The sequence below is a fragment of the Fukomys damarensis genome, unplaced genomic scaffold (genome assembly GCF_012274545.1).
Source record: "Fukomys damarensis isolate Sample0158 unplaced genomic scaffold, DMR_v1.0_HiC HiC_scaffold_23, whole genome shotgun sequence".
Classification (NCBI taxonomy): domain Eukaryota; kingdom Metazoa; phylum Chordata; class Mammalia; order Rodentia; family Bathyergidae; genus Fukomys; species Fukomys damarensis.
Window position 1 is genome coordinate 2,329,394 of NW_022900935.1, and position 11,490 is coordinate 2,340,883.

General features: G+C 60.6%; 1 protein-coding gene across 1 annotated transcript in view; it reads left to right on the forward strand.

The window, feature by feature from the left end:
- Window positions 1-11,490, forward strand: part of Arhgef10l (Rho guanine nucleotide exchange factor 10 like) — a 91,555-nt gene that overhangs the window by 38,963 nt on the left and 41,102 nt on the right. The window contains 7 exon segments of the mRNA XM_033767958.1: window positions 158-331; window positions 4,008-4,153; window positions 5,765-5,779; window positions 6,038-6,219; window positions 8,327-8,442; window positions 8,757-8,884; window positions 9,858-9,958. Coding sequence (XP_033623849.1) covers window positions 158-331; window positions 4,008-4,153; window positions 5,765-5,779; window positions 6,038-6,219; window positions 8,327-8,442; window positions 8,757-8,884; window positions 9,858-9,958 — 862 coding nt within the window.

The window sequence follows — 11,490 nt, forward strand, 5'->3', positions numbered from 1 at the left end:
ATGTCCTGGGACCTTGTGCTGGGCCCTGAGTTCCAGCTGCAAGTGGTGTCCTCTCCAGACCTGCTGGTGCAGACGGCGTGGCGGTCTCGGCCTTGACTCCCGCTGATGGAGGGTTTGTGCGGCTGGGGTCCCAGTCCTGGCTCTCTCTGCCCTGCAGGACATGCTGAAGAACACCCCCAGGGGCCACCCCGACAGGCTGTCCCTGCAGCTGGCGCTCACGGAGCTGGAGACGCTGGCGGAGAGGCTGAACGAGCAGAAGCGGTTGGCCGACCAGGTGGCTGAGATCCAGCAACTGACCAAGAGCGTCAGTGACCGCAGCAGCCTCAACAAGGTGAGCCAGAGGCCTCTCTGCCCGCGTGCTGGCCGGCGTGCACCCGCTCTGTGGCCTCCTGCCCACTGTTGCTCCTGTTTCCTGCCCCACACCACCCACAGGTGGCAGTGTTCCCTGAGGGAGGGAGCCCTTGCTTTTTTCTAAGCCCACAGCCTTGAACTTGAGGCTGAGGTTCTTGAGAGTACCTGATATTCTTGCTAGCGTTATTTTGGGATAAAAAGAGATTTTGTTTATTCGTGTGATTGCTGGAGATGATCGTTCAGTATTGTAGTTAAGTGAGTGGGCTCTGGAAGCTGGGCTCAAATTTGAAGCCACCATGGTGGCATATGTCTGTAATCCCAGCACATTGGGAGGCTGAGGCAGGAGGATTGTGGAGTTTGAGTCCTGCCTAGGCAACTTATGGAGACTCCGTCCCCAAATAAAGAAAACAGAAGGGGCTAGGAACATAGCTTAGTGGCAGAGCACCCGTGACTTTGATCCTTAATACCACTCACACTCATACGCGCACACACACACACAGAGTCGGGTTTTACCACTGGCATTGCTGTGTCCCCAGGGGAATCCCCCAGCCTCCCCGAGCCTCACTTGCTTCCTGTGAAATGAGGCGAGTTCTTAGTACTGATGTTCCAAGCCCATGAGGAGTGAGGAAGATGGCCCAGCGACACCCAGGGAGTCCTCAGGAGACAAGGAAAGAATCAAGATCCGAGCTGGGCCTTGGGGTTTTGGTGCAAAAATCTTGAGGGCTGGGATGGAGCTCAGTAGTAGGACTCTTGCCTGGCATGCATGAGGTCCTGGACCTGACCCCTCAAATCTTGAAAAGCTTGCCCACGAACCTGTAGAGAACCCGAATTTTAAACCACAGGGTTGCCACTCTGGTGCTCTGCAGTCCCTCTGTTTCCCCGCCACGAAGCCCCGCCTTCTTCCTCTCTGAGGACTGGGGCTGTGCCTTGGGGAGGGGACGCCGTGTGGAGCCACAGGAAGGTGCTCAGGTCTGGGGAAAGAACCAGGAAGCTCTGGGCTCTAGGATCCAGAGAGCAGAACAAAGGAGGCAGCTGGTGGCTCCTGGGAGGGAGGGGACTTCGTGGACGTCCTAGTGTCCCGGCGGACAGCAAGGGCGGAAGCCCTGCCTGTGCCCTGAGCTTGCTGGTCCCAGTGCCCTCTCTCACCTTCACTGAAGGCCTGCAGAGCGGGGATGGGCCTGCGACACTGGGGGTCCTCACAGGCCTGCGCGTCGGACACCCCACATCTCAGGACCCTTGGCCTCAGGCTGGATTCAGGCAGCAGATGTGTTTTGAAGCCCATGTGGTATTTTTCAAGAGAAGGAAGTGGCTGGCAGTGTTTAGAGATCGGAAGACATACCATGCAGCTCAGAATCATGGATCCTCTGGAAGGGGCAGAGGAGCTGGCACTCCGCCCACATCCTGTGTGGCGCTGCTTTCCCGAGCTGCCCCCTCCCCTCGGCCTCCACCACTTTTTCCCCCGCCGTGACTCTGCTGGCCTGCGGCACCTGAGTTCTCCTGGGACAGATCCACCCCTACAGGATGTCCCCCCTCTAGGATCTCTGAGGATGACATGAGGGACGAGAGTCCTAAGTCCATGTCTCACACGCCTGCTTGTTTAGATGCTTCTGGAGAAGGGCTGGGGCCCGGTATGGCCACCTGTGCTGGTCTTTGCCTCCCCGCCTCCCACTTCCCGTTCAGGAGCCAGGAGATTTTCACTGGATTCAGCTGACACCCGTGTGGAGCCCACTTAGGACAGGAAATAAATCCTGTAGTGTCTCCCTGTTTGTCCTCTTCCCTGTGCCCTGGGGAGACCTGGGCAGGAGCACGTGAGCAGCTGTGGGTAGAGGTTAGAGACCCATTAGGTGCTGGGCCAGGGACTCGGTGTGCTCAGCCTCAGTTTCCCGCCTCTGTCAAGTGAGGGGTGGGCCGGACAGGGGTGTGGTGGTGGCCACACTGGTGATGGCCACTGTGATGATGGCCCACCCCGCCCACAGAGTCCTCCTTGGGCGGTCCTGCCCACCTTGGGGACCTGTTCAGCAAAGGCCCTCCTGCCATCACCCAGTGGGAAGAGGAAAGGAAACTGGGTGTTCCCCGAAATGGAGCCATGCAGCTATTTCAAAACAGCTGACACGGGGCCTCCAGGGGGACGCTGGTGCAATATCTGGGTTTCCTTTTTTTGTGTTTTTCATCTTCCCAATGGGCAAGAGGATTGTTGCTGGCAGCCAGGGGACTTTCCTCTTCTGGGGTGGGTCCTGCGCACGGGTGGCCCGCAGTGGCAGCCCTGCTGTCCTTGGAGTCCCAGCAGTGTCTTCACGAGCTGCATTGCTGTTTATAGAAACTTTGGGGCAGGGGACCCCATGGGGCCCCAAGTCTGCCTGTGAGTTAGGAGTGCTGGGGCCTCTCTGGCTCGTGCCACCGTGCATGTGCCTGGCTCCATCCTGTGCGGTCACATGGTGGCTCTGGGCACCTCACTTATCCCTTGGAACCTCAGTTTCCTCATCTGAGGACTGGGGAAACCTCACTGGGCTGCTGAGCAGTTAGGTGACTTGGGGAACTTTTCATGCCACCCAAAGTGCCTGACATGCAGCCGGTGCCCGGTACCATTCGGATCTTTGGTTGTGTGCTGACTTGAGGGACGTGGTTGTCTGGCGATCAGGGCGTTCTCTCCAGGGAGGCTTTTGGGTGCTCTGCCTTCTCCTGCCAGCAGGGTTCCAAGGGAGGGGAGAACAGTGGCCATCAGAGTCACAGGTTCTGGGACTGCAGTTTGCTGGATTCCTCTTACCACCCCTCAAAAAAGCCCCTGTTGGGGAAAAAAGGCAGTGCTGGTGAGACCTTGGTCTTTGGCCTCCTCAGAGGGAGCGCTGTGGGCCCGCAGCTCTGTTCCTGGCCAGCCAAGAGCCAGAGGGGCTCAGGTTGTTGACAGCCTGGGTACAGCAGGGACGGGTCCCTCACCGAGCCCTACCTCTCTCTCCATCGTGGGGACCGTCACGGACAGCTGTGCTGTGGCAGCAGCTCCCTGTGGAGTGTCCCCTGTGTGCCTCACACAGGGCCAGCTGTGCCACCGCGCCCTCCCAGGGGTGCACGTGGAAGGGTCCTGGGCCTGGGTGAACGTTTGCCGCCGCCACCGTGAGATTCGAAGTCGCGTCTGAGCCCCGGCCTGCGTTCCGTCATGGCGGGCATCCAGCATGACGTCTGCGGTCCTGCCGGTCCTGTTCCCGTCCACTGTGGCCTGAGCAGTTCTTGCCCTACTTCACAACAGAGGAAACTGAGGCTCGGGAAGGTGGCGTGGCTGCCCCGGGCCGTACAGCTGGCGGGCGGTGGTGGGGGTCACTGCGTGTCCCCGTGACTGGAGTTTGTGTCTTTGGTGACAGCGATCACAGCGTCCCCTGGAGAGGGGCTGGCGGTGGTGGGCTTACCTAGGAAGGGTGTGCTGGGGCTGCTGGGTCAGGCTCCTCTGGGCCTCCTGCGCAGAGAACCCGACTTGTGTGTGCTGCTGCTCCTGCCCAGGGCGTCCTGCCACCTGGGATGGAGGAGGGCACCGGGTCCTGCTCTGCTCCACCCGGCCTTGGTCCCCTTTCTGTGTGGTGGGAGAATTCTGGGTCCTTTGGCGTAGTCGTAGCTGCGCTGCCCTTGGGCTTCGGTGCTGGTGTTGACCTTCCCTGCCCCTCCCCCAGCTCTTGACTTCCGGCCAGCGGCAGCTGCTCCTGTGCGAGACGCTGACTGAGACGGTGTATGGTGACCGTGGGCAGCTGATCAAGTCCAAGGAGCGCAGAGTCTTCCTGCTCAATGACATGCTGGTCTGTGCCAACATCAACTTCAAGTAAGTGGCCCAGCCCGGGGTGGGTTGGCAGGGGCAGTGACCCCTCCCCGGGGACCCTTCATGGCCACACCGTTCCTGGTCTGTGACCAGTGCTCGGTGCTAGGAAGTACTGGAGAGGCCTCAGGACGGCCCCTGCCTTGGGTAGGTCACTGTCCTGCCCGCAGAGCTGTCCATTCTAGGAGTCTGTGCTTGGTGCCTGAAGCTTCCTGGGTTTTGACCATTTGGAAATTCAAGAGGGTTCTTCCTGGCATCCAGCCCGAGCCCCTGCTGCTTTAATGAAAGTTGGGTTCCTCTACCCATCTTGCCGGGGTTCTCGGTGGGAGTTGTTGCCTTTCCCCACTGCTCTAAGTGTCTACAGCCCTCAGGAGCCCGGTTCCCCAGCTCTGGGTCAGAGGTTGTAGAAACGCCTAGAACCAGGCTGTTGGGCCCAGGTTCTGAAGAGTGCTGCACTGGGCTTCTGGGAACCTCCCGTTCAGCTTGCATCAGGAGTTCGTGAAGGTTGAGGCCCTTGGCTTCCCCTGAAAGCGGGGCGGGGGTCCAATGTGCTGGGTGCACGATGACCCGAGCCACGAGAGCCTGGAACGGGGGCTCACGCTGCCGTTTCCAGTGTCCCCACCTGGCCCCGTCACTCCTGCGTCCCCTGCTTGGCCCTGTTGATGTCAGGGGTGTGGCCCCTGGGAACTCTGCTGTGACCGTTCCAGTGGGCTCTTGGGAGATGGTGTCTCTGCCCTCAGTATCTGACAGCGCTTAAAAACACCCAGAAATAGAACCGGGGCAACGATAACTAGTTCCAGCGGAGGAAGCCCTGTCCTTAGTCATGGTGGAATGTTAGCCCCAGCCCAGCTCTCCTGTCCTCGTGCTGGTGGCCATGCAGGGAGGGGAGGTGGGCGAGGCCTGGTCCAAGCTGTTTGGGACCCTGCACCCAGTGTCAGCTCGTGTGCTTCTGCGCTTGGCCACCCAGTGGGTTTGGGGATTGTCTGTGGTCGGGGACCATGGGTTCTGGCCAGGGCGCAGGTGGAACTGTGTGGCCACACCGGCCGCCGTCCACTGTCTGTGAGTGCAGTGAGTATACGCAGAGCCCTTGCTCTGTGCCTGTGTGTGGCTCTGGACAGCACTCCAGGGGCCTCGGGTGAGGAAGTCGCTGCCTGGCTGTGGACACTGCCGGTGGCCGTGGTGGGCTCCTTCACTCACCTCTCCCTGATATCCCAGGCACTGCGCAGGGCCCGTGGGTGTGGCGATGCCCTCCCTGCCTGCATGTGGCTTGGAGTCTAGCATGATGTGCAGAGTTGGGGGCCGGTGGCTTAGTCTTGGGGGACTCAGGTGGTTTGGGCCAAGTCATGTGACCTGGGTGAGCGTCACTTTCCTCGTCTAGGGTCTCAGAAGCTCTCTGGCAGGGCTCTTATAAACATCAGAGATGAGGCCCATTCTAGGGGCAAGGCCCTTTCTGTGGCCCCCTCTGTGTCCCCTGGCCTCTGTTTTCCTGACTGCCCAGAGTTCCCCCTCCTTGCGCTCCTGGTGTCCAGCCCTGTGGCCACCCCAGATGGTCTCAGCCCCCATAGAAGTTGCTTGGACCCAGTAACAACCTTCCTTCCCTTCTTGTTTTTCTCTCAGGCCCGCCAACCACAGGTAGGAGGTTTGGGGGCTCGGGGCTGGGGTGTGACCTGCCTCCGGGGCTGGGCCTGGGCACCCTGGTGCTGATGGCCCGGTGAGGGCTGCCCGCTCTGCCCAGCTGGGACGTGGCTTGAGGGCCGGTGCTTGGGCTGCGCAAAGTCTGGCTGAGCTGGTGTGCTGAGGTGCTGAGGAGTGGGGTGCAGGGACTTGGGGTGCTCTGCTGTTCCAGGAGGCCTTCGGCGGCTCTCCAGGGCGTCCTCTCTGTCCCCGCAGGGGGCAGCTGGAGATCAGCAGCCTGGTACCCTTGGGCCCCAAGTATGTGGTGAAGTGGAACACGGCGCTGCCCCAGGTGCAGGTGGCTGAGGTGGGCCAGGACGGCGGTGCCTATGACAAGGACAACGTGGTCATCCAGCACGCAGGCGCCAAGAAGGCCTCCACTGCGGCCCAGGCTCACAGTGAGTACGCCTTGCTCGCACGGCCCAGCCAGGGGCCTGCGGGCTTCCCGGGCCTGCACACCTGCGGCTTGTCTGGCAGGGCCACCCGAGCCCACCTTGCCCGCAGGCACACGTGTGCACACGCAGGGACTGTGGGGAAGGGTGACTTCCACTTCCTGCTCCCCTGGGGCCCGGGGCCGGTGTGTCCCCTTGGTACTTCATGCAGCCCCGTACAGTGAGGGCCGGGAGACACGCATCTGTCCCCTGGGCCGCCGGAGACCTCTGCAACCCCTGTGCCTTCATCCTCATGTGCTGACCCTGTGCCTCAGACGAGGTGGCTCAAGGGGGTGGCACCTGCCTGGTGGCCCCTCTCAACCCGCTGTCGGCCCTCTTCCTCCATGTTGGGCTGCACCCTGGCACCCTGGACCCCCGGGGCTGTCTCCGGCTGCTTTCCCTCCCCCACTTCTGTTCCCTTCCCCTTCCCCCATTGCCCCAGAGCTGGCTTTAGAAAACGCAGACCAGCTCTGGGGTAGAGGCCCGCACGCCTGTCCTGGGCCTCCTGGGCCTCCCCAGCCTCCCCTTTCCCTCCCACCCTCTGGGCTCCCAGCTTGTGTCCTCTGTCACCCTGTCTCTGTCCCATGTGCCTTTCCTATTCATCCTCCTCCGAGCAGCCTCTGATGACTTCAGGCCCTGGCACTGTGCTCTCAAGGGCTGGGGTGGGTCCCCCTCTGCTGGTGCGCGGGGTGACGCGGCCCTCCCCGGAGCCTGAGCGCAGGGGCACTGATTGCGGGACCAGCAGGGGGCGCTGTGCCCAGGGCCCCTGAGCAGGGCGAAAGATGCTTGGGTCACACTTCCCCTCTCCCTGCTCTGCCCCCTGCCCGACCCAGGCGTCTGCTGCAGTGCTGGGCACTTCAAGCCCTCAGAGGGCTCCATGGTTGCCACCTCTAAATCTGAAGGCGGGGAGAGGCAGAAAGGTGTCCTGACCGCTTGCCTTTCTCGGGGTACCCAAGCCCCCACTCCCCTCTCCTCTGGCCCACCTTGGGGTGTCATTCTGGCTCTTAACCTGTCCACATCCCTTGCACTAGAGCCCTCGCCCCGGACCCCATCGGAAGCGAGAGGAGGTTCTGCTGAACCCTGGCCGGTCCTGGCTGGTTTCTTATTATGTTGCTATTCAAATACATACAAATATGATGCTCCGTGTAATCAGCTTCTCCTGCTTATGGCCCTTGAACAGCCGTAAAACTGAAACAACATCACAAATTGAATAAAAATACAGCTGCAGACCGATAACGCTCCCATTAACACATTAATCCCACGGGATGGATGACAGTGCTCAGTCTGCGTGTCTCATGGGGTCCCAGGCCCACCCCGGGGGTGCCTTATTGCCAGCCGTGTTTCCCACCTGTGCCCCACTGGGGTCCCACAGAGCCCCTCCTCGCCCTTCGCTTGGTGTCAGTGTGTCCTTGACCTCCCAAGCTCCCCTGCTCTTTGCTGGTTACCTGGCACCCAGCTCCAGTGGCCCCAACTCAAAAGTCTCCAGAAGCCCTGAGCCTCGTGGCTTTAAAGTCACCAGCCTGGGGAGGGGAACACAGGATCTGAATCTGCTTTTCAGATCATCACTTAAATGAGTAAGGCCTCCTCTCCTCCCCCAGGACTCCACAAGTCTCAGCCTGAGAACCCATGACCAGCTACAAACGGCTGGTCCTCCCATCTGCTCCTGCCAGCCCCTCCGGCCCCATCTCTCCTGCCACCCCAGGCCCTCAGAGTGTCTTTGGATGACTTGCTGTTCACAGTGTTCCTCAGGCCACAATACCTTTGCACATGCTGCGCTCCACCCTGTCCATGCCCACAACACTCCTGCCCCTGTGTGGGCTTCTCAGCTGTCCCAGGCACAGCTGGGTTCTGGTTGCACGGTCTCCTCAGGCTCTGTATAGACCGAGCACAGCCAGATCCCAGTGTTGGGCTTTTCCTAGTGGGTATCAGGACAGACCCTGGGCATGTTTCCTCCCGTGTCTCCTGTGCTACTTCCCCAGGGCAACTGCTCTTATTTTTCACCGTGAGCGTTTGTGTGGCTCCTTGGTGTTGCCTTCCCCACCACGAGGCTAAGCGGGGTCTCTTCTCTGCCCAGACAAGGTGTACCTGGGTCCCCCGCGCCTCTTCCAGGAGTTGCAGGACCTGCAGAAGGACCTGGCCGTGGTGCAGCAGATAACGTTGCTGGTCAGCACGCTGCATGGCACCTACCAGGTGGGTCTCGGGGGGCCTGCGCCCCTGGGTGCCCTGGCTTGGCCCCAGAGGTCGTGTGTGAGCTTTTGGGTCAAGTGGAGCCGGGCCGCAGGGTTCTTTCTGGTTCTGTGCACAGTGGCTGGGGTGCCTGCGAGCACGTAGCCCTCCCAGGGGGGCTGCTGTGTGCACGCCGACCCCGGGGCCGGGGGCCCTGCAACTTGGGGAGTGGGCCTCCCGCGTGGGGCTGCGGGAACGGCTTCTCCTGTTTCCTCTCCGTGGGACGCTGTGATGGCCGTGGGGTCTCCGTGCAGTGACCCCTCGGCCTCCCCACCTAGAACCTCAACATGACCGTGGCCCAAGACTGGTGCCTGGCCCTGCAGAGGCTGCTGCGGGTGAAGGAGGAGGAGATCCACTCGGCCAACAAGTGCCGCCTCCGGCTCCTGCTTCCCGGGAAGCCGGACAAGTGAGTGGGGTCTCGGAGGGGACACGTGGAGCCGCCCGTGTCGGGAGTGCTGTGACCGGGCCGGAGCGAGCCCACGGTGGGCGGCCCGCGATGGCACCAGACGCACGATAGGCAGACGACGTGGGTCAGCCAGTGCCTCTGTTAGGACGCTCAGACCCTGCTGGTTCCGTTTGTGCCCGGTCCTTGTGCTCATAGTGGGCTGTGGTCCCTCCTTCTCTCTGTAGACCCAGCATTGCCCGGCGCCCAAAGTGCCCTCCGCCGATCCCCCTCTGGGCCTCCTGAGGCTCCTCAGGGCAGTGTCACCATCCCTGTTAAACTAGGGAGGAAGGCAAGGTCCCAAGGTTGCGTAGTTGGAGGGGCTCATGGCCTGCTTTGGCCTCTGGGGCGAGGGAAGAGGTGACAGTGTTACCTGCCCAGCGGTGTGAGGACGGTGCAGTCTCACTGCTGGGGCCGGCTGGGCACTTGGCAGGGGCTGCAGCCTTGAGCTGTCATCCACGTTGCCACTTCCCTGCCAGAGCCCCTCTGCATGCACCGTCCTCCCCGGCATGCTAGAGGGACACCCGCCCTACCACCTGCTCAGGGGCCGGATGGAAAACTGGCCCAGAAGATCCACAGGGGCTCCCGCGGCTCTAAGACTGGAGGGCAGCGTGCTGACCACAGTGAACTCTGGCTGTCCCAGCCGTTCGTCTCTTACTCACACATGCATCTGTTCAGCACAGGCACGGAGCCGCTGCCCTGTGCCAGGCGCAGGGAGACTGTGTGAGACCCCACCCTCCCTCCAGAGGCACAGTTGTCTGACCGGGCCTTGGGAGCTGGCCGGGCAGGGTTGCAGCCCGCAGAGGCCTGCGAGGCACAGAGCCCAGGTCACCCAGGGCAGAGGAGGCCGCTGGCCTTGGGCTCTGAGCAGGGCTCTCTCTCCCTGGGACACAGGACCGGCCCTGGGCCCTGCACTCATGTCCCCCGCTTGCTGCAGGTCTGGCCGTCCCATCAACTTCATGGTGGTCTTCATCACCCCCAACCCCCTGAGCAAGATTTCCTGGGTCAACAGGTTGCACTTGGCCAAGATTGGACTCCGTGAGTACAGCGCCAGCTCAGGGTGCGGGGCTGGTACTCGGGCCCTGGGGCAGGGGCTTTGAGAGCCGAGGAGGCGCATGGTGGGGACGAAGCACATCTGGAGTCCTGCAGCTCTGTTCTGCAGTCTCCGAGTCTCAGTTTCCCCATCTGTGCGCTGATGAGACAGTGGTTGGCGGGAGACGCTTCGGAGTTATTGTAAAGGTGATGAGAATGTCCTGGAGCCAGGCAGGAGCTGTGGTTGCCTGCTCCCTACCGCGTAGGTGAGGAACCAGCAGGGTGTGGGCTTTCGTGGTCGCTGAATTGTATCTCAATAAAGCCGGTATTGCCCGGTGAGGCAGACTGCAGTCGGCTGATTCTCAGGAACCCTGAAGCAGGTCTGCTGTGAACCCCTTCTTACCGGTTGGGATTCTGAGGCCGGGAAGGTGCATGGGCTTGCGAGGATTCCCATGTGCTGACTCCCACAGTAGGGGGCATCTTTTGTTTTGCTGCACAGGGGGTCGAACTCAGGACCTTGTGCTTACGAGGCAGGTGCGGCCCCACTGAGCTAAATCCCTGGTCTCATCTTTTGTTTTTATCTCTGTCTCTGGTGCGATCTTTTTATGGATAATTATATATCTCTGGAAGGTTTTAAACATTTCTGGGAAGAAGTCAGGACCTTCACCACCGGCTTTCATTAAGTTAAAAATCCGACTGCTCATTGAGTCTCTGCAGTGATTTCCAGTATGGGGCATCAAGGCCAAATCCCTGAAAGCACCGGCTCTCCGGAGCATCAGTTGATGAAAGCAGGTGGAGGTTAAGTGGGGTGGGCAGCTGTGTTTCGAAGAGGGTAGAACGAGCTACGAGGCTGTCACTGAGCCTGGGGGCTGCTGTCAGTGAGGTCTCCGAGGGTTGACATCTGAAGCCATGCAAGGATCTGGGCAAAGTGATCCAGGACAGGGACTGCAAGTGCAAAGGTCCTGGGGTGGGAACAGAAGGCTGACCAGTGGGTCAGGGGGATGACATTTCCAGAAAGCCAGGAGAAGGAGGCGTCCGGGATTTGTTCTGAGTGTTCTGGGAAGCTACTCACTGAAGCCTAGAGAGCCAGATGCCAGTGGCGTCTACTCAGTCTCCTGGCTGTCGCCTTAGCTTTCTGGATCACCAAGGCCATCTCCAGAGGGTGGAGAAAGGGTTTTAAGTGATTCGGGACTCAGGGACTTTTGTCCTGGGAAAGGCCAAGGCGGCTTCCCCGCTGGGCCTCGCCTCTCCTCTGCCTCAGTTACCATGGGCAGGTGCCCAGCCCTGCTATACACCTGCTTTCCAGGTGAGCAGTACCCAGACTGAACCCGGAAGCTGTGCCCAGCCAGGCCTGGCACTGTGGGCAACTTCCAGTGGTGGGCAGGCTGTTCTTGGCAGCTGCTTGAAATTTCACTGCAGCAAAACTTTTAATGGGAGGAGAATCATTGAAATCTCATTTGAATGCCTGTGTCCCCTGGGGCTTGAATAATTTGTTCCTCTTATTTTGCCACTTTGGTTTTTTTTTTTTTTTTTTTTTT